Raw genomic sequence first — 23,825 nt, 5'->3', positions numbered from 1 at the left:
CACAAGCTGAGGGAGGATAGGTTGAGGTTAGATATTAGGAAGAACTACTTCACTGTAAGGTTGGCCAGAGCCTGGAATACGCTCCCCAGAGAGGAGGTGCTCTCACCTTCCCTGGAAATCTTCAAGAGGAGACTGGATAGGCACCTGGCTGGGGTCTTATGACCCCTCCTACCCCCAGTGCTCCTTCCTGCCCATGGCAGGGGGTTGGACTCAATGATCTGTCTAGGTCCCTTCCGACTAATGATTCTATGATTCTATGATTAAAAATAACATAAAAAACCCAGTAGATCTGTAATTTCCCCTTGGCAGGCATTCTTCATGAAGCAGTGGGAATAGAAAGTTTCTCAGGAGTAGAGTTGGTTGACATCTTGCTAACTAAATATTTTTGTCAAAAATACTTTTTTTCAAATTTTATATGAAGAAAGATTCAGGGAGAAGTGTGTTAAAGGAAAGGGGGGAAATAATATCCCAAACTATCAAATATCTGCAAGAAACATTTTTGTGAAACACTTTTTTAATAAAAGAAAATGTTTTTGAATTCTGTGGAGCAAAAATAATTTAAGTATTTTTCATAAAAAAATCATGGCCATTTTTATGAACAGCTCTACTCAACTCAGCATAAGGATTTTTCAACCAAACAACTGTTAGGGTACTCCAGTACCCAAATTCATCAGGTTACTAGTATTCTTCTTTCACAATGAAAGGACAAACCCTAAGGGTGTTTATAGATGTGCTCTGGGAGGTGCGGGGGTGCTTTAATTAGCACTTTAATTAAAGGCAACCAGAGTGTCACGTGTACCAGTGTCCCTGCACTGAAAAATGGCAGTGGGGCGCTTTGAACTAAAGCTCATCAAATTTACTTCAATTTAAAGCACCCCATTGCCATTTTTCAGTGCAGGGATGCTGATACACGTGATGTTGGACTCTGCTGGAGGATGGTAATTACCATGCTCCAGTAAATTCAACTAATCGAGTCTACCCTGATGTGCTGTAATTACAGTACATTGAAGCAGCCCCCCTGTATGTGCATAGGAGCCCTAAGAGGATGCTTGTGTTTCAGTCTAGGCATGACAGAAGCATGGGTAGAAATATCCAAATTAGCTTTAATCTAGCCAGCTCAATTACTCATTGCAAAGTAAGTGATGGTGGCAGGTTGTTTAACATGAGTTAGCTGCTAAAGGGCCCAAGGTAGGCTTGTAATCACACATTAATGTAGCTTACTTGCTATCAGTACCCAAATTAGGTACAGAAAAGCTAGCTCATGTACATAGACACATGCTGAAATCACATATTACAACTGTGTAGACATACATGAGAGGATTAGCCTCATTTATGCATTTTCTGGGTTGCAGTGTCCCCAGAAGAATGCAATTATTGTCTCTTGGCCCAGGAATAGCTCAGGCTCCAAGCCTCAGTGCATATGCTATGGGGTGCAACATAAATACACACATGAATTCAATACACGTGTATGATTTAATTTAATGGCATAGTCCTCATATAGAAGAGGGTGAAATATTTAATTTACTATTATTAATGGTTTTCTTACATTCAGAGCTATTTTTGCTATTTAATAGCTCTTGGTGCTGTAACAAATGTGTACAGTGCCCTGATGGTACCTTAGGCCAAGTTTTTTATTTGATTGGCTCCAAGCAAATGCAGGATTTCCATCTCCTGGAAGAAAAATCATATCATGACTTACCTTCCTCTCTGGTCCAACTGCAAATGTATTGACTGTGAATGCCCTGAGCCAGCACGGCTTGTGAGACCCCAAGCAGCCTTTTAGTTCACTTTTTCTTGGGGTTGACCCTAAGGGATTTCTGTTCTTATTTTAGTCACCACTGCAGTTGTTTAGGGTACAACTTCATTTCACAATCTGGTGGGCCATGAACATAACCACGTAGGTTTCCAATCCAATCAGAGGCTGAAGTACATCCAACCCAAATTATACCGTATGGTCAGTATTTAATAAAACAGACCACTGCACAACATGACAAAGATACTTTCTTCGCATGGCATTAACAGAAACAAATCTGCCAACTGATAGACCAAATTGGCTTATGAAAAAAAATTGTGATTATGGTAGTTTATAGCCAGAGGGCATGTCTACACATGCATTTAAGCATGACTAAATTTAATGCACATTAAGTTAATTAGCATTAAGCAATTTTTGGCAGGTGTCAACACGTGCAAGCACTTGGCACTAAAGTTAGTGTGCTAACGTTAGTGTCAAGTCCCTGCAGCTCTGCCATGTGCCCCTAATGGCTGGGCAGACTTGGCACAAAAGTTAGTGCTGGGTTGTGTCTACACGTGCATTAACTAATCATGCCTAAATTTGATACCTGCTTTTGCAGGTATCAAATTTAAGTTCAGTTAGCCTAATTTTGCCATTTTTTATGCACATTAAGGGAACACACATGTAGACACTAACCCATAATGCACAATAAATTAAACTAATGTGCATTAACGCTTCTCTTGTATAAACACGCAAAGAGTCACACAGTACATTCCTACCAACTGGCACTAGAACCTCTTTTCACCCTTCTTGTGTAGTAAGGCCCAAAGAAGTTCAGGACAAATTAGCATACAACAAGGGTACACAGATGTGAAGAATGACCATACCACTTAGCTGCCTATACTGAGCCCAGGATTTCAAACAGCATCATTTACCTAAAAAGTATATTCCTCTGTGAAGTCTCACAAGAATTATAAGCAAACTGGGGAAAAAGAGGTTAAGGGACTTGCCCAAGTGTCAGAGTGATTGCTGGGAAAGGAACTCAGCATCCTGTCATAAGCATGAGATATACTCCTAGAACAACTCAGAAGATGCCAGTTATTTAAATTATTATAAAATTGTCCTGCTGTTGTGGACCTTGGTATCTAGTCTTACATTTATCTTTAAAACTGTAGCCTCTGTTTCTCCCATATTTTGTATTATGCAAATAAGTTCAAGATTTAGAGAGAAAAGAGGCAGAGAAAGTCTGAATATGTTGCTAGGAAACCAATAGAGAAAACATTATAGATACTTACAGGGTAAGGCTGAACAACAGTAAGGAGGATTGATTCTTTGCAGCTTCTGTAAGGTAATAAAAAGTAAAACTTCATACATTCATATACTAAAGATAGCAAGTTTTCGATTTTTAATGAGGGAAATTGCAATCTTGCAGCAGCATTTATTATAGACTATCAGAAAGACAAATAACATGCCCAAACCACAATAAATGTACAAATCAAACATTATGTAACATAACGATGAGACCTAACGTGACCCTTATCATGCAGTTTACATTGGGAGATATTTGCTCTGTCAGAGAATTGTGTGCTGCAATAATAGCTTTCTCTCCTGAATACAGAATAGCATCAGATACATCAAATTGGTGCATCATTTTTAAACTACATATCTCTTTTGCCTGTTTACTAAAATGCATTCATTTCATATGCTATCCAGCTTCTGCAGATTTAGGGTCAAATTCTACCGAGGACAATAGTATTACAAGGATGAAAAAGAAGACAGAATTTGGTCCTGACCAAATCCATAAATTCATCTTTGAGAACTGAAGGAAAATAATATTTGAGACTACTCCAATCAGAATAAAATGTATACAATTCTTTCAAAGAAATATCCTTCTTTCAAAATTTGATAGCTCTTTTGTGGGAGTAAACCGATGAACTTGGAATATAAAAGTAGCAGAGCAGGCTATTTTACAAGACAACTATAAATTCTATACTAAGTGGGAAAGAAAACAACTGGGAAACTTTACACAACGAAGTGATTCAGATAATTTAAAGACAGCTAAATGCCATTAATTGTCAAAATGAAAAAAGGAAAACCTAAGTCAATATTTCTTTTATTACACTGGTTACGTTCTTTGCTTTTAGGGTTTTATATCAGGTATGGAAAGGTTAGTTGCCAATTTGCTGAGATGGAGTTGATTTTCTGTTGGTTTTCCTAATTTCAAACATAATTAATTGCCTATTTATGTGATTTATTGCCTGGCTGAGTGAAGTGCAACTCATTTGCATGCTAGAACTATTCTATAGAACAATCTAAAATAAACCACAATTGTACTGGTTATATATGCCATTATCCTGTGCTACTCATTCACTCTATTGATGTACCTTTGTAAGATCAATGGCATGCTTGGTGGGTAAAGGAAACAGAGGACAGATCTGAGGACTGCTAAGAAAATCAGTTTGGATTGTCAGGGTTGGTAAAATCAGCATTTCCTTGCTTCCAACAGCTCATCAGAGACTGGGTCAATGGAACAATTCTCAACCCTATTGAATTCTGCTCCACTTAGTGGCACTGCACAAGAGAGTTAGGATAAAATTTGAACATATAGTCTCATAACTTTATAGTCAAAATAATAAAACTTCTTCAGTTTTCATTTCTACTTCCCAGTAACCGCAGGCATGTGCACGTGCAGCAGCTCAAATAGGAGTGGCACAAATTTGAGCCTGGGATTTTTGCCTCAGCGTACGTGCCTGGATGTGCACTTTGGTGTGGGGCAAGTTGTGCCACTTAGGGCAAAATAACCCTGCCTGGCTCCTCTTGGGTCTGCAGCCAGGGGGAGCTAGAGCTTGGGGCCAACACCTGTGCTGGCCCCAGCAGTATAAAAACCTGCCCTGTGCTAGCCCCAGCAATATAAAAACCTGCCCTGGTGAGCAGCTCAGGGCTACTTGAGCTACATGAGCCACCTTCTCTGCTCTCCAAATGGTTCCCAGTGCTGGCCCTGGACAGGCTCCTCTGCCCAAGTTTCGCCACCTGTCTCACCAGCAGAGATCCTGGTGTTCCCTGTTCAAAAATTGCAAATTATCTAATACGAAACCCAAATTCTCTCATTAAAATACCCCAAATAGTGTTCTTTTGCTATTAAAATGAAATGCCACTATATATAGACAGATCAGTTGGGCAATATTTTATTAATATATTTACAAGTTAAAGCAATTTGGAAGCCTACCATTGCCTTTATCATCATAATAAAATACATTCTAAACACCCATACACTTTGGCATTTAATTTTGGCTTTTTTGTCACAGAAAAAGCAGAGCTGCCCCTACTCCCTCCACTTACCAGGATGTACAATGCTGAGCAATACTGATATGCCAGTGTCCTGCCCCTGCCCTTGCCCCTCACTCACAGCCCACAGCCTGCCCCACCCCCCCAGTCCCCTCACTCCTGATTCACAGGGCCAGGGCCAGGTATGTGGGTGAGGGGTTTATGAGGGTGGCTTGGGGGTGTAGGGTTCGTGGGGGGACTGGGGTGTGGGGGGCAGTGCTCAGGAGGGGTGCATCCCCTGCCCCCCGCAGGGTGCAGCCCCCCTGCACAGCTCATGGGCTGCCCCTCCACAGGACCACAGCCCCCCCACAGGGGCCACAGCTCCCATGCAGGGGCCAAAGCCCACCCACAGGGGCTACAGCCCTCCCATAGTGCCCCCATGCCCCCCCACAGGGCCCACATGCCCCTTCAGAAGGGCTACAGCCCCCCCCACAGGGATAACATATTTCCGCAGGGCCCCCATGCCCACCCACAAGGGTTACAGCACCCCCCTCCATGGCCTACAGCTCAGCAGCCATCAGGGCACTCAGGGCCTCCTGGAACAGACCGCCCTCCAGTGCGGGGCATCACGGCACAGCCCTGGCTGCCTGGCACCTGGCGTTGCCTGTGCCACAACACAGAGACCCAGGCCGATTATGCACAGGGTCATACGCCTTTGGGCAGCTCTGGGCCACTTGGGCTGTCACCTGAGATCTGGTGCCGCTCGTAAGGACTGTGTGTTGCACCAGGCCAGGTCCTGCATGCATGGAACTGGCCCAGCATGACAGTGCGTGGGGCCCATGCATGCAGAACACAGCCTGCTGTGACATGCAGTCCCCATGAGCGGTGCTGGCCCCCAGGTGACAGCACAAGCAGCTTGGAGCTGCCCTAAGGTACACAGCCCTGCACCAGCCTGTGTGATGTGGCACAGACAGCGCCGGGTGCCAGGCAGCCAGGGCCATGCTGCGCTGCCCTGCACCATGTGTAGGGCTGTGCCAAGAGGGCCCTGAGTACCCTGATGGCTGCTTTTGCTGCAGGGGGCGGGGCTACGGGCCTTGCAGGAGGCAGGCTGGGGGACCAACCCCTCCCAAACAGACCTCCCCCATAGTCTCCCCCAATACCTGCACCCACATAGACCTTTCTCCAGTTTTCCTACCACCCCCAGTCCCTACTTACCTGAGGACAGAGCCCGGGTTCAAGTTCCTGCAGCCTGCATGGCTCTTTGCCCACAGGTGCTGCATCGTGCTGCAGCACCAGGGCAAGGTGCAGCCATAGAGACATTTGGCCAGCTACCAGAGCATCTCTTTGGAGGACCCAAGCCTCTGGTTGCCTGCCCCACTTTTTTTCTACAAGTTTTTTTTTGATACCTGCATATCCAGGTGTCGGATTTTGAGCCCATGCTGCAAATAGGCAGTGTGGGAAACGCTTTTTTTGTTCTCAGTGTGCCTCTTGCCACATCTCAAACTGCTTTGAGATGCAGCAAGAGGCATTTGCAGCAGTGGCGATGCATAGCAGGTACACATGCACCCCCTGAGAGTGCCAGTGTACCCCTTGACTGGGCACATTTGCTGCTTAGACAATGGGCAGGGAGGGCAGGTGGGAGCGCTGGTGCCCCCCCTGCAAGTGCCAGCTGGGGAGTGGAGCACCATGGCACTCCCAGAAGCGGTCACAACGATTGGCTGTTGCACGATTGGCTGTGGGGGCACTCCCCACCCACGCATCAGCGAGATTGGCCACAGAGGGACCCCCCTGACTAAGGCAGCACCAGCTGCTCATGACACAATGGAAATAAATACATTTTAAAGGAAAATGGTTAAAAGGGGAAAATTTACAAGAGCTACATATAGCGTGATCTCTGCAAAGAAAAGGAGTACATTTTGAAACATATTATAGATGGAAGTTCCTTAAATCTCTATCAAATGAAAGTTTATTGTTTTACAAAAATCCCAGCCCTTTTAAAAAAAAAAATAAAATGATAACAACTCTCTCTCTTGTTTCTGAGCCACATGCTACATTCTGAGCACTCAGAAAGACACAACAATAAACTCATACTATTTTGTTAATTTCCCACTAGAGATGGGCTACTACCTATTTATCTATCCATCTGGATTGGTGGGTAGAAAGGCAGACAAATCTGTAGAGCTTGTAGCTATGTGATAGACTGCATCCAGAAGATAAATACTTCAGGTCAGTCTGACCACTTCAACTGCCTTCAACCTACTAATCCACCTTCTCAGCTCTTAGCCTAGTATTCCAATACCCTGAGTGACTTAAACAGCTGTCATTTTCAAAAACTCAATTTCCCACAGAAATATTTTCCTCTTTCCAATCCTCTTACATTAAATCTCTCTGATGACCAATATAGGCTGAATTCATCTGGATTAATAATAGCTTTTTTATACTAAAAAGGTCACTAATTTTAAGTCTTTTCTTGGGGCAATTCACAGATTCTAATAGGACTATCACTTATGCTAGAAGGACAAGAGATATTGAATCATAAATATGAGGTCTTGTAAAGGTAAAGTAAAGCCATTTTTTGCATGTGTAACAGGGCCCCTACCCCATTACTAGGGAAACCAGGGTTTGGGTTTGGTTTTGCTTTCACTGCTAACTTCTGCTCCCCTCCCTGCTCCACCTGCCACTTCTTCATTTTCACCTCCTCTCCCTATATACACATGCACTCATTTCTTTTACATTCCCTTGTGGCCTGAGTTGGTGGGTCTCTGGGGGATGCTAGAGTTTGCACATACGCTGAGGAGGTGAAACAAGATGGGTGCTGTGTCCAGGTGCAGAAAGAGCCTCATGCACCCAGGAGGCAGAAGTGAAGGCCATGTGATAAGAGCCTGCTACATAAGCCCAAGTCTTAGGCCAGAGAGGGGAAGTCTGGCTGAGGGAGCTGCCAAGGATGTATGGATGAAATCAGGAAGGCCAAAGCGCAATTGGACTTGCAGCTAGAAAGGGATGTTAAAGGTAACAAGAAGGGTTTCTATAGTATTTCAGTAGCAAGAAGAGGATCAGGGAAAGTGTGGGTCCCTTACTGAATGGGAGAAGCAACCTTGTGACATAGGATACAGAAAAGGCTGAAGTGTTTAATGCCTTTTTTGCCTCAGTATTCACAGCCAAGGTCAGTTCCCAGTCTACTGCACCAGGTAGCACAGCTTGGGGAGGAAATGAGCAGCCCTCAGTGCTGAAAAAACAGGTTAGGGTCTGCTTAGAAAAGCTGGATGCATACAAGTCTATGGGGCCAGATGGGATGCACCCAAGGGTGCTGAGGAAGTTGGCTGATGTGATTGCAGAGATCAGGAGAGGTCCTGTATGATTGGAAAAGGGCAAACGTAGTGCCCATATTTAAGAAAGAGAAAAAGGAGAGTCCAAGGAACTACAAGCCAGTAAGCCTCACCTCAGTCCCTGGAAAAATCATGGACCAGATCCTCAAGGAATCCATTTCTAAGCACTTGGAAGAGAAAAGGGTGATTAGAAACAGTCAGCATGGATTCACCAGGGGCAAGTCATGCTTGACTAACCTGATTTCTGTCTATGACCGACACTGTGGATTTGGGGAGACCAGTAGATACCTTGATTTTAGCAAGGCTTTTGATACAGTCTCCCACAACATTCTCGCAGGCAAACTAAGGAAGTATGGGCTGGAGGAATGGACTGTTAGGTGGATAGAAAACTGGCTGGAGCACTGGGCTCAGAGAGTAGTAATCAATGGCTTGATGTTTAGTTGGCAGCCGGCACCAAGTGGAGTGCCCCAGGGGTTGGTCCTGGGGCCGGTTTTGTTCAGTATCTTCAGCAACAACCTGGAAAATGGCAGCAAGTTTGCAGATGACACTAAGCTGGGAGGGCATTGGGGGAGCAGTAGGTATGCTGGAGAGTAGGGCAAGGATTCAGAGTGATCTAGACAAATTAGAGAATTGAGACAAAAGGAATCTCACGAGGTTCAACAAGGACAAGTGCAAAGTCCTGCGCTTAGGACAGAACAATCCCATGTACTGCTACAGGCTGGGGACTGACTGGCTGGGGAGCAGCTCTGCAGAAAAGGTCCTGGGGGTTACAGTGGATAATAAGCTGTCTGAGCCAACAGTGAGCCCTTGTTGCAAATGTGGCTAACAGCATACTACATTGCATTCATAGGTGTGTTGCCAGCAGGTCTAGGGAAGTGATTATTCCCCTCTGTTCAGCACTGGTGAAGTCACATCTGGAGTACCATGTTCAGTGTTGGGCCTCCCACTACAGAAAGGATGTGGACAAGTTGGAGAGAGTCCAATGGAGGGTGACAAAATTGGTGAGAGGAGTGGGGGGCATGACTTACAAGGAAAGACTGAGGGAACTGGGCTTATTTAGTTCAGAGAAGAGGAGACAGAGAGGGGACTTAATAACAGCCTTCAACTACCTGAAGAGAGGTTTGAAAGAGGATGAAGCTATACTGTTCTCAGTGGTAGAAGATGACAGAACAAGGAATAATGGTCTCAAATTGCAGCAAGGGAAGTTTAGGTTAAATATTAGGAAGAATTTTCTCACTAGGAGGGTAGTAAAACATTGGAACAGGTTATCCAGAGAGGTGGTGGAAGCTCCATCTCTTGTAGGTTTTTAAGACCCAGCTGGACAAAGCTTTGGCTGGGATGATCTAGTTGGGGCTGGTCCTGCTTTGAGCAGGGGGTTGAACTAGATGGCCTCCTGAGGTCCCTTCCAACCCTAACTTTCTATGATTCTATAGGGACAGGAAGACACAAGGACAAAAGCACAGACTGTGGCAGGGGAAACTTAGAAGGAAGCCCAAGTGAAGAGAGGCTGAAGACTTGCACAGAAAGTGAGCTAAGTACTCCATGCACTTTACTGTTTTGTTTTCTTTCCACTTAAAGTGGGTCACATAGTGGTGAAGTGAACCACTGCAGGACACTGCTGTGCCTGGGGATGGGCATTTGCATTTTGGGGAACATAAAATGAAAATTACTGCAAGGATTGGATTGTGGCTGAAGGGGAGGCAGAGGCCGTGGAAAGAGAGTTACTAGGGACACCCCAAAATTGAAGCTCTGTCAGGTAGGCAAAGCATAAAGACTAGGATATGATTTGGTAATGTAGTAACCCTGTAGTAACACCCATGGGTTTCAAGTGTTTTTAAGGGCTCTCTATGACTTACAGATGTGAACTGACTTGGTTACTGAGGTATCTGGGTTTATAGGACAGAGATGCACAGAGCATAGGCATTACAACACAGTTTTTAAAGAGTTTCTAAAATGTTACTTAAAAGAAAGTCTTAGTAGCATGCACATTTACTAAATATGTGATGATGCCATGTGATACATCAGCACCTTCTTGAGGTAACCTGCATAACTTCACCCCTCATTTAGAGGTCCATACCAACTCCAGCTGATGAAAACCTTTACGACCACACATTATCGTGTGTGCGTATGAAAACCTGCACACCATATTATACCACCAATTATTTTGTATATTATCCATACTTACATATACACATCCATTATATCTAATAGGCAATGCATGAACAAACTAGTCAAATGAACATAATTAAATTTAGGCCTCTGTTCTCCTAAAAACTTCAGGAAGGTAACAGCAAATGTTGAAAGACGATACAAAAAAAAACAAAACATTTTTTTTCTTTTTTTGCATATGCCATTTTCTCATTCAACCTAAAGTAGAGCATCAACAAGAGTAATACGTATAGTCTATGCACCCAGAAATTAAAGACATTTTGATTTTATTTTTATATTGTCATGGTACTTTCAAGTTCAAGTACTTTTAGTTGATCCAACTACCATGAAATGATTTTAAGGAAGACTTCAGTGAAAAAACTTATATAATTCAATTCTCTCCTACCAAACAAAAAATATATATATTTCATTGCTTTAATAAGCCTGTTGATTTTTTCTGAGAACACTGACATCTGCCCAGCTAACAAAGAATTCAAGGTCTTACTGTTATGTTCTTGTCTTTTCCAGGGAAGAGAATTAAGAGAATGTAATGAAGAGTGTAAAACTAGAATAGCAAATTGTAACGAGAGTGGGAATTTCAGCGCTTCACCTATTTGACTTTTGCTTTGCCCTATATTGTTATTGTATTTGTCCATTCTCCTTATTCTTTGGAGATATTTAAATGGTGAACCACAGTGAATACAAGTGGCTTGAGAGTCATATTGTAGAGCATTAATAAAGTTCAAAGTAGTATTATTAAGTATTATCTGGTCCAGATTACATGAAGCATTAACCATCTGATATGACTCTAGTCATTGACTTTGTCTCTGCATTTCCAGATGGAGAATACTGGGCTGTCTTTTACCATTTCTTGTGCATTTCAATATGGAAAGAGTGAGGAAGCAGGTCAGGGCAGTACCTATTACCTTTAAAAGCACTGACAAGTAGATAGATAGTCCTGTGCCTTGTATCCATGGCAAATGCAACATGTAAGGAAAGAATTTGAGGAAAGAATGTGGTTTATATAAAGTCCTAAGAGCTGGGCACAATTATTGCTGTCAGTGTTATTAAACAATATTAACTAGTCAAAATGCCTCACTCAGGTAAAATAATCTGGATCCCATCTAGGAGAACTAACATTCTATAAATAATACCCATAGAAGATGGAATTAAATCCACTTGGACCCAAACTCACTTCTGCCTCTAAAATCATGTTTAGAAATGCAATAACAGAAATGACAGCAGCAGGATCTTTGTCCTCCACTGGTTTAGTGCTGTCTTTCCCATTCTGGGGCTTTGCTACATGTGATTAGAGGTTTTTAAATTTTTACAATTACAATTTTATATCTGGAGGAAACACACCACACTACAATTTTTTTTATAAGAAAATGTACTTGTATTTATTTCATGAAACATAATGGCCAAGAGTAACAGTCTGGCACAAATACATTTTATGTTCAAAGTAAAGAGAAATACAATTCATCTTCAAATTGTAACAACCAGGCTAAGAAAAAATCATTTTGCATTTTAAAACCTTTAATTATTATGAAAATGAAAGCAGCAAGAATAAACAACACTTGTATCTTAAATCTAAGATTAATCTACAGCCATGACTTCCACATGGATTCAAATAGACTACCTTTATGTAAACTGTGTACACATGGGATAACAAGAGGTATCCTAGGTAAAGGAACTGAAGATTTATCATGTTTGGACTCTCATAATTTCTGGCTGAAAGTTCCCCAGGAGGGTAGAGACTTTATCAAAAATCCACCTGGATTTATGGACTCTTCAGGACATCTATTCAAAGGTCATTTGTTTTAGACTGCCTTCTAACCTTGTATTGTAGCATGCCCCTTTTCAGAAATATTGAAGTATGTCTCTAACTGTTGCTATCCACCAGCTCTATTTGGGTGGGTATATATTTATGAGTGCCAGTCTAAACAGTGTAAGTAAATGTAGACAAACTTAGGATTCAGTGAATTACCATGTGGTTTTGGGGTGGTACTAGGAAACTCTGCCAGGCATCACCACCCTCTGGGACATAACACTTCCTGTTATTCTCACCCGAGTACTTTAATTCAACATCACCCACAACAGTTTTTGTTAAAAGCCCATAATCAGTGCAATTGCTCTCACATTAGTGTGGGTACACTGCAAGATTCAAGAGTTAGATGAGATACTCACCATGCTCTGGTGCCTTACACCATGCAAAAAGGGCTTGAGTGGCATAAGGTTTTTTCAGAGCCCTGATTTCAGTGAGGGGAGAATTATTCTCATGGGAGCACTGAGAAAGACAATATCCGAATGCTTTCCAACAACTCCTTTGGAGGTTTGGGAAGTCTGATAGGAGAGGCTGTAAACACACTGCACCACAGGAATTCCTGTCAGTCCTGTGGCCAGCAGCCCCATAGCTTAATAATAGGGCTGCGCGAAGCTTCAGTCTCTGATTCAATTTGGTGAAGATTCGGCCCAATTCAGTGGCCGAATCTCCAAATCCGAATCGAATCAGAGGACCCTTTAATCTCTCCAAATCAAATCAGAACCCTCTGAATCAATTCAGAGAGATTTGGCGATTTAGACATAGACCCAGCTTTAAATGTTTTTTCTACATACCTCTAGGTACCACGCGGGTTGTGAATGCTGTGATACTGGGGCACATGGAGTGTCCCACAGAAGCATGGGGGGCTCCCCAGCATGCTTGGCAGCAGACTCAGAAGTGGACCAGAAGCACTTCCGCTCCACTTCTGGGTCTGCCGGAGGGCGCGCAGGGAGGTCCCCCCAATGCCTCCTCTGCTCGGCGACTGGTACCTCCTGGGTCTGGGGGGCACCTGGGATCTTCCCATGGCTGATCGCTTAGCCAGGGGGGTGCAGGGGGGGCCCCTGCATGTTCCCTGGCCTGGATTCACTGCCGAGCATTGGTGGGGGGGCACCACGCTTCTGTGGGATGCTGCATCCACTCCAGCATTGCAGCAATCATGAGCTGCGCCTGGTACCTTGCGGTATGTAGAAAAAACATTTAAAGCTGTGTCTATGGCCGAATTGCTGATTCTCCAAATCAGCATCGAATCTTCAGATTCAGATTCAGCCAACTTGAACTGGGGACAGTGATCTGAATCAACAAAACAAACCACTGTCCCCGATTCAGCCCAAATCTGAATCCAAATCGAATAGGGCCCATTTTACACACCCCTACTTAATAACTTCTAAATGGGAAGCAGAGCACTGTGTGGAGCTTCGTGATACCATGGCTAGCTTGCTTCTAGTCTTTGAGCTAACTCTGTTAGAATTAACTTGGATATCTTTAGGCTTCCTTGTGCCCTGCAGTGTATATATATCCTTAAACAGGCCACCCTGGGCACTTTAAATTATACAGAAAGAATCCCAGGACAGACCAGGATTGGAAGGAGGGCAAAAGCGGGTTAACACTCTTAAGCACAGTTGAGAATTTCATCAGTGTGGTTTTGAAAGAGAGAAGATATTTTTCAGACAATTTATAGAAAAGTACAGAAAGGTGTGATATTCAATGGCAAGCTGCTGGTTATTTATGGTTATTTATACTATAGGCAGTCTTAGTAGCATTTTAGTTTAGATAGCTGCCCTGCTTCAGAAAAGGTTTAAAAATATCTCTAAAAGATTAAGTCTAATATTACAGATGGTAAAGATTTCCAAATACAGAATCAGCTTGAAAAAGAATCTGATAGTTTTGCAAGTTCCATATTCAAACAAATCTGAGTCCTAAACCTTGCTCATACAATAAATGCTTAAAATGACCACTGCCATACAAAATGCAAAGATACAAGCTCAGGATTATTATTGCACTGAAGTATTATATAGAAACAGGATGGAGAAAAAGGACACTGGGCGCATCCAGATGAGTATGGTCATGTGGTATGTGGTGCTTGCAGCACCACATACTGCACAGTCCGGTGTTCTCCGTGCTACAAGGGCACGCTGCTCAAGTGTGCTTTGCGCTGGGTTTTTTGGACCCTAGGATATCCAGGGGTCAAAAAAAAAAAACACAGAAAAAAAACCTGGAGCAACACACACTTGGCCAGTGTGCACTGCTAAAAACTGGAGCTGGGCCACTCGGAGCTGTGCTCCACTGCCAGCCAGGCTGCGCACGGCAGAATCACCATGGCTGCAACCCCAGAAAGCCCCCAGGACTCGAGGTAAGGCTGCTGGGGCCAAACCAGTGCTGGCCCCAGCCTTTCCTACCCCACTTGGGGCAACTTGCTGCACCCCAAAGTGCGCATGGCACAGGCATTCCCCAGGGACAAGCAGTAGTGGGACAAGGTGCGCCACCACTACTTGTCCCCAGGGAACCACACATAGCTGGATGCGCTCTCTGATTCTAACATAAATATCTTCAATAAGAGCCATTACAGAAAATTACTGTCAAAGCAAATAGCTTTCTATATAAATGTTCTCTCTCTTAAAAAGTTGGCATAGTGCAAAGTCAATCTTTGAATTGTCACAGTCTGTAGTTGGTAATAATTGGCATGCTGGTCAGCAGTCACAGCAATGAGCAAACAGTAAGGTTACCTGAAAATTGAATCACTTCCTCTCTAACAAAAATGGTCTCTTCAGATCAAGAGTAAGACAAACAGCTTAGGCCGCACCACTACAAAAACCATCAGGGTAAAGAACCCCTGGTCCCTAAGCTTGCCTGTCTAGTTTCCTAGGCACTCAGATTCAAACACACTGTCACCGTGGTGGAGTGTGACCTTTGACTGCTATCTATTTATAGCAGTTTTAAATTTCATTGGTCTATTCTGAAGAAATTATCCTGACTGCCAATGCTCCTCTTCTTCCCCCTTCAAGACCCCCTCTCAGAAACAGAAACCCTATTTGTACAGAATTCTCACTATTCTATAATCAGTTGGCCAGAATACAAGACACCTAATAAATACCAGTATTCAATATGACTGTCTAGTAAGACTACAGGCAGTCCTCAAGTTATAATGTTTCGAATTACAACGTTTTGTAGTTACAACATTTATAAACTGACATCCTATTTCAACTTTCTGACATCAGTTTCAACTTTACAATGCTTGATCTGATGCAACACCACACCAGCTAACAAGTTCGCTGTGTCACCCATCTCCCTGGAGAACATCTGTCCAATCTTCCTTGGACGCTTTCTTTAAGAAAGCAGACAGGACTTCAGAAACACCTGCAGCCAAGACTCCTGAGAAGACTCTAGGCAAGAACCCTTCAAATAGCCCAACCAAGAGCCCTTCAAAAAGTCCAGCAAAGTCACCTCAAAGAAGTCCTTCCAAATCAGTATGATTGCTATTTACAACATAAATACATTAATGTAGCTATGTTACTCATCTATAATTGATTGAGTACAAAATTCTGGGTTATTTTTTGGTGAAAATAGGGTATTGGGCCTTGGTTCAAGAACCAATCCCCCCTTTAAAACACTGTTTCCTATGGGAAAATCGATTCCCAGTTACAACGTTTTGACTTACAAAACAGTTTTCAGGAACCAATTGCGTTGTAAGTTGCAGGACTGCCTGTACTTGGAAATATCAACTGGAGCAATTTGTGGCTATACATCTGCCGAGCAGTTTTAGCCATCACCAAATACGACACCAATTCCTTGTTACCACATGGCTTCCTCCTCATTTCTGGGTGCAATTTAAAGCATTAATACTGATATAAAAATTTCAGTACATTAACTAATGCCTGACAATTTAAGACATCACCTTCCTCTTCATACCTATCCATTCTTATAGTTTAGATCAGCAGGCATATTTAAGATTACGGGCTCTGGATTTAAATTTCAAAGGTTCAGGAACTCCAAGTCTTTAGCTATGGGGTTCACATGTCCCCCTGATGTGAAAGAACAGCTATCTGTTGATGGGAATGGGTCTTTCCTCAAGCTGTTAAGGTTAATATTTACTTCATCTGTGCATTACTGCAAGTGACTTCACAAGGTAGAAGAACATGGAGAAGCAGGTCCCAATCAAGTAATAAACTCCCAATAAGAAAAACACATTTTAAAATAGAGAGACTCTCCACCATTTATCAGCTATGTTTCCCCTGCCCTCAACCCCAATCTTTCACCCACAGACTCCTCAATTTACATCTTCACTGACTGCCTTTCTTGCATGCAAACCAGCCTCTGGCTTCTTTCCTATTCATTCCACCCAGGAAGAGCACTTACCAACTGCAGATGCTTCCTCAGCCTGATGAAAGGTACTTGCAAAGTGCCTGAAAGCTTGCAAAGAAGAATTTTTCCAACTATTTGAGTTGGTCTAATAAAAGATATCAGATTTACCCAAAGAACTTTGTCTGCCTATGTCCCTAGACCAACATGGCTACAACCTACACCCCTTTAAAATAGAGCTAACTTGTTTACTAATTAAGTAGTCAGTTTCCTGCTCTAATTAGCCTTTCTGTTAGTTAGTTTTGCAGGACTGAACACAGGTAAGTTGCAATGAACCTGTATTTGGAGCTCTTAGATCACTCATCCAGACCAAAGTTCTGAATGATAATATACACGCTTATATTTCTTAATCAGCGAGTTCCAAAACCTCTGAGGTAGATTTGACTTTAGATGTATAATCAGTAGGTTCAATGGAAGCTGGTCCCAAGGTGATGGTTTATCTCTTGTCTCAAAGAGAGGTACTGTAAATTACTTTCAAAATGACATACTTATAGAAGATGGTAGTATTACTTTAAAAAAGAAGCAGTTCTTATCCCATTAAAAACTTAAAAACTTTATTCAGTGACTTCCAAGTAGAATCTCTGGGTACGTAAAAGTATTTCCTACATAAATGGATGCCGTTTAACACAAAGCTCCTAAGACCAGTGGAATTTTGTGCAAACTTTCTTGTAGGTCTTGTCTTGGGAGCATGCACATATCAACTAATTGAAGATATATATCAAGTGCATTCTGGCACATATAAGTTAGAGAGGCAAAAACTTACAAATCTGACTGCAGCTCTGGGCCTTTGCATTAAAGACAGAGGACCTCCAGGAAATGGGAGTCTACCAAAACACTGAGGACACACAGAAAAGTTATATAAAATATAAATCTTAATTGCTTTCCTGTCTGTTGACAAAAAAAATATCCAAGCATACACCGCCAAGCAAGATGATGATGACTTTTTTATTTTAAAAAAAGTAGAACTAGTGTGAAGATTTAGCCATGTCAGTATTTTTCAAAGGTTCTCATTTTCTTGGGATGTCTCTGATGTTCTGCACAGGTTCAAAATCCCTCTAGCTGACCAATGGCCAGAATGTTCTGTATGAATATTCTGTACAGGGATGTGTGTTGCTGAATGAGTTTCAAAATCTTCCTTGAGGGTACGTGCAGACCTTATGCTTACACTGACCTAACTAGGGTTAGGTCAATCTAAGTACCAATCTGTACAGACGCTCAGGGAAGTTACATTGGGCAGGAAATGTCTATCTGAATCTAACGTGAGGAGATGAACTAACTTAGATCAGGAATGGAGTAGTCCAATCTAATGAATGTCTGTTCAGCCCCACGGCTGTATTCTTTCTATCCCTGCCATCCTGATTGGCCTATTTTTAGGCCCCTGACCCTTCCACCCTCAGACAACCCCCATCCTTGACCTGCCAGCCACTCCCATCCTGCCAACCTTCCCAGGACCCACCAACCCCCCTCCAAGGACCCCGTAGCCACGTGATCATAGATCGAATCCTGTGAATGTGTACGCACAACCTTAATGTTTAGAATGAGTTTATGAGAGATGTCTTGTGTTCCACTCAGTTTTGGTGAATCACTTAGGTACCTTGACACAATTTCATGGGCATTAGTGTTTTTTTTATGTTTGTTTGTTTTTTGTTTCTGTGGGTCTTTTTAAATCTGTTCTTTGGAAGAAAACAAAAGAAGTAACTGGCATGACTTAGGGAAATATTGGAGTAACTCTCCACAATTTCAAATGCATGTGTCTTTACATCCATTTGTCTCAAATGCAACATAGAGATTCTGTTAACAACAACAAAGAAATTGATAACAATGTTTTGGCAGACAAACCTGATCCTGTCTGCACATATTATACAGTGAAAGGTTATATTTCCATCTAAGACACAATGTTGCTTTTTAAAGATTTCATTTTTCATGTCTGCCTTTTTACCAGTGATATGATGTTATAATGGAACAATTCCTCCTTTTCTATAATAAATTGTCATCTGCAGACTCATTTCAGTTGACCTCTGCATGCATCATAGGATGAGAACATTTTGATTACATCAATGCTGGGTTGGGTGAGCTTTTAGGGTTTTTTTTTTTCCTTTAGACAAAACTAGTAGAGCAGCATGGCAGCTACCTAGGGAAGAGGGTGGGACAGAATGTTGTTGTAACAGAAACCATGTTTCAGTGAAGAAATAAAAAGAAAGAATGAAAGAAAGAAACACCAGTTCTTGGGCTATTCAAACAATCGTGGGAAAAAGTCACTAGGAAGGGATCAAAAACTTTCTGTGATAACAGAACTCCTACTCCCACAATGCATGCACAGAGTATGAAAATTTGTAATGATTGTTTTCTAACCATTTTTATTCCACTTGAAACCAACTATTTCTCTTTTTGTTGCCCTTGAGAACAGAATACCTTATACATATTAGTGCTTCCTATGTTACAGTGAAACATTGTAATCCTGCAATAATTTAACCAAAATGCTTTCTTTCTCCAATATATTCAGAAGTCATCTAAGGTGAGGAGAAGAAACCTCTAATACAGAAGTTTATTACTCAACAAATAGAAACTAGAGTTTTAGTGCCTGGCTACTGCTTTGCTGAAGTTAAACGTGGGCCTTTGCCTTGCTTTCTGTAGGGACAGCATCTTCTCTTAACAAGTCCTTTAAAAACAGGAAGAGGAGATGAAGTATTTATGTCTCTTTAATAAAAGCTTGTTAACGTAAAAAAATACTTCGTTTTAAGCAGCACATATACCATTGCCTATCATGTTCTGTCTAGAACAGTATCTGTGAAAATGGTAAGATTCCAAGCTTTTGGAGAGCAAATGCCTTTCCTCAGGTCTAAGGGGCAGATTACTGAAAAAAACAGTACTGTAGATTTGTTGCACAATAGTTTTAAAATAAAGAGAAAAGAAAGAAGGGAATTATGGTAAATGATAAGTTTAAAAATGCAATCAGGACTCGTAGTAGAGATGATATCTTTTATTAGACCAACAAGATTTTTGCAAAAAAAGTTTTAAAATGAAATTTCAAATATGACAGTGATGTGATGAGGCAGAAATAAAGGACGGTTCTAGATGATAGCAGGTAAGGAGGAAATTTTTGGACCATTAATGGCGAGACTGTAACAGAATGTTTTTAATGAAATTTAAGTTATTTTCAGAAAACTGAAATACTAAATGTCGCAAGGGTAGAGCTCATTTGAAATGAGACATATTTTTAACATATTTTAATTATGATGCAGAACTGCCCCAATAGAAAGAGAGATGTTTTCCTTCATAGTTTTTCCATCCTACAGCTACTGAAGTTTACTTCCCCCTCTCCTTTTTTGTGCGAGAGGCAGAAAAATAATTAACCAGCTAAGCATTTGCAGATTAGATGTCAGCCTGAATCCATTAAAGATTTTAAGAATATTTTGTTTTATAGTGCTATCTAGATCTAGAACTTAACATATGCATAGTGATGTTTACATCTGAAACACTTTATAAACACTAACTAGAGAAGGCCAATAACAGCAGGTGAGAAAAATCAAGAGGAGGAAAATACATGTTATAATGAGACACAACTCTTGAATTCTGAAGTATATTGACTTTTCAAGTGGTATATTATATGTAGTTCCCTGTTCAGTAATATTCGCATTATTGCTCCATTAAAAAGAAGGTGTTTATTCAAAGAGCAAAATATTTTTTCTTTCAATTAAATGATAATAATATAACTTATCTACTTCTGAGGACCAGAAGTATCTGATCCAATCCAAGGTATTTTCCCATGCAAATTAGGTGCTATTGAATAAGTTTTAAACACAAATCTTTCAACACAACATGACAAAAACAGTTTCCACATTAAGCAGTCTTGTTGGTTTCTGGCTGACATTTTTCATTATATCTGCAAGGTTAGATCACTGGCCAGCACTGAAGTGCAGAGACTAATTCAGAACGACTTTTGCTTACTGAGTACAGAATGGAAAATTGGTTGGTTGGTTGCCAAAGACATACATCCAGATGCCATTGGAAGCTATATAAGTCATGGAAAATATAATTCTATAATGATCTGTGAAGTGATTGAACAGGGACCCTTCCTTAAGTTCTTCTGCCTAAGGCTGACTAATTCAGACCACAACCCTGACACTCAAACCTTGTAATCATTTGTGCTTCTTCAGGCAGAAATAATTACAATTGCTTGATCCAAAGAGAGATTCTTATTTTGTAATGTTGCTGACTACTTTAATGCATGTTTTCATTCATACTGGCGATGTCTACACAAGACTCTCACTGCCAAATAGCTTGTTACTACTGCGCAGTACCTCATTACTACTGTGCAGTAGCGTCACATGGCACAAAGCATGATGTGACACTGCTGTGTAGTAGTAATGAGCCACTGCTCAGTCAGCATCACCAAAAAGCCATTCAGGGATGTTACTGCACAGCCGTTTAGTACTTGTGTATGCTGTGCAGTAACAACTTTAGTCAGTGTCTCATGTAGACAAAGCCATTATTTACTATGCAAGCAGTCTTGCGCGTACATTTGTTAAATGCACAAACACACACACATTGATATACATACATACACACACTATATATAAAATGTATTTATTATATATAATGTATCTAGAATATGCATATCCCAAAGGTTATATTTTCTTTAACACACTTTTGTTTTGTTCTAGTTTTAGAATAACAAATATTAGAATGCTTTAGTAAACTTGAAACAATTGATTATTCTCATACCACTCTGCTAAGAAAGAAAATAAATCTGTCCAATTTAAGATAATATGATGTTACCGGTGCATACTGTTTTTTCCATTATCTTTGTGCCAAAAGAAGCTTGCTAACAAAACTCTCTCTAGTAAATTAAAAAAGCTGGTTGATACACTTATCAATAACTAGATACCAATTTCACAAAATTCACTCAGTCAGTGTATGTAAGAATATTTCCTAGGCAAGTGCCCTCAACTTCTAGAGAATCTATGCTGTCCTTGAAAAAGTAGTTTTAGCCCTTATTGTTCTGAAAGTAAACCAATATTCTACTATCCTCTCAGAGGTACGTCTACATAGCAAATATGTGATTACAGTGCAGGTAAATATATCTGCTTTAGCTTTGGTGGTGGTGCACCTGTGGGTACTTGCCACTTGAAGGGCCTGAGCAGGCTATGGGGCAGCCTGTAGATCACTGCAGAGCCAATCAGCTGGTCACATGGCAGCCAGCAGGCTACCTGATTGGAGCAGGGCTGCGCAGCCTCAGCATAAGGCCAGGCCCTGTGGAGCTGAGCTAGCAGTTGCTGCAGGGATGCTGCTGGGGTAACATCATCAGCTTGAGAGCTGCTGTTCCCTGGAGTACTGGGTAAGGACTATGGGGAAGAAGGAGGTTCCTAAGGGTATGGTGCAAGGTGTCCCCAAGCCCTGAGAAAAAGGCTTTGGGCCTAGGGAAGAGTGAGGCCAGCCTTGCAAAAGGGACTTAGAGCTGTGAGCCTACACAGGGGCTAGGCAGGTCCCTGACTAGAACTGGCAGGGACTGAGGCCAGGGGCTCAGGTGAGCCCAGTTGAGTGAAGGGCTGCCTCATATAAGATCTCTGGGGCCAGCCCAGAAAAGGTTGGCTCTGTGGTGGGGCCAAGAGGGGGGACTCCTGCTGACTAGGGAGGTCAGCTGCTGCTACAGTGATGCCAGGGAATCTTGACTGGTCAAAAGAAGGGGGCCAGGGCTAAAAGATCAAAGGGCAATTAAATCTACCATGAGAGGCAGGCCAGGGCTGCAGAGAGCTACTGGTACCCTGACTGGCCTTGAAGCATGGCCAAAGTCTAAAGATTCTGAAGGTCCCTTTAACAGAACATCACTGCCAAAGGGAGGACAGGCTCAGATGGACAGCTGGCTGTGATGAAGGATGCTGAAGCATAGCCTCTGGAAGGCATCCAATAAAGGGTCAGAGAGATGGGGCCAGTGAGAGAGAGCCAGGAGATGGAGGCTGTGATGGAGTGCCCAGGAGCAGGAAGCACAGTATGAAAACCAAGAAGCCCTGTGAGGGGAGAAAGGACCAGGGCAAGCAGGCCTGCAGTTGGTCCTGGCTCATGACCTAAAACTACACCCTGCTGGGGAGGATGGTGCAGTGGGGCTGTAGGTGGCAGGGCAGTCCTCAGGAAATGCCATGCCAGTGCCTCCCTAGTGAACATTGAGTAGTGCTGGAAACACTGAGTAAACCAGCTGTGAGTAGTGCTGGAAACAGTGGGGTGCTGGAAAACCTCAGTCCTCACTGCCTTGTGGGTGACTCCACGGAGGGGAGTAGGCTAAGAGAGCACACCCGAACAGAAAAGCAGCAGGCTTGGGCAGAAACTGAGAAGCCAGGAGGGCCTGAAGCCCAAAGCTTGAGAGTAAGGCTTGGGCAACAGCACGGGGCCAGAAGGGCCCGAGGCCCAAGGTCTAAATGAGAGTGGGGCCTACTGGGAGGCACAAAGCAGGGTGAGGCCCAGGTATGTTGGCAGACACCTGAGGCTTGAGTGCTCCGTAGCCCAAGAGTGATGTCCAGGCATGTCGACAGATACCTGAGGCCCAAGGGGCATTAGGCCCTGTAGCCCCAGTGAAGGGGCAGAGTGCGAGGGGCTAGAAGCCTAAGGAGAGGCAAAGAGCCCACAATGTGTGTGAGACTGGAGGCCACAGTGACAGGACTTGTGGCCAAGGTAAGTCTCTGGATGCCTGAGGCCAAATTTACACCAGAGGCCAAGTGTGGCCCAGCAATGGGGCCAGGGGAGTAATAGTGGAAGTTATTTTGGATGCCATCTGTGAGGCATGGGACATGGTAACGGGTAGGTCGGAGCCATATATTGCGCTCTTGGCATTGGGGCATTAACTGGGTAGCCTCCTGCATTTTTCTTCCATCCGGTTCCAATACATCAAGCATGGCAGGTGAATCAGGGTGGACTGCCCTAGACAAGTGGGTAAGCTGATAATGTGACTGGCCCCGGGATGGCCCCCTTTCACAGCTTAACTCTAGCTAGCATGGGCGATGACTATACAGGAAATATGACAGCAGGAACTTCAGTCAAAAATCCAAGTCTGTATCTATATCCATTCCACCATATTTTCAGTACCATTGTTATAATAGCCAGTTGGATTAAAAGCTGTCTTAGATATGCCTACTTGCACTAAAATCACAGCTTCATTTGTTGTGTAGATATACCCTAAAGTCAG

At 42.6% G+C, this 23,825-nt stretch overlaps 1 protein-coding gene across 1 annotated transcript in view; it reads right to left on the bottom strand.

Annotated features, from left to right (window-relative positions):
- Positions 1-23,825, bottom strand: part of FRMPD4 (FERM and PDZ domain containing 4) — a 590,635-nt gene that overhangs the window by 46,845 nt on the left and 519,965 nt on the right. Inside the window, exon 5 of the mRNA XM_019525199.1 lies at positions 3,028-3,073. Within this exon, the coding sequence (XP_019380744.1) occupies positions 3,028-3,073 (46 nt within the window). The remainder of the gene's footprint in view (positions 1-3,027; positions 3,074-23,825) is intronic.

This window comes from Gavialis gangeticus, unplaced genomic scaffold (assembly GCF_001723915.1).
Source record: "Gavialis gangeticus isolate Ggan-Ray unplaced genomic scaffold, GavGan_comp1, whole genome shotgun sequence".
Classification (NCBI taxonomy): Eukaryota; Metazoa; Chordata; order Crocodylia; family Gavialidae; genus Gavialis; species Gavialis gangeticus.
Note: the sequence above shows the minus strand (reverse complement) of the source record. Positions and strands in the feature narration are given on the sequence as shown.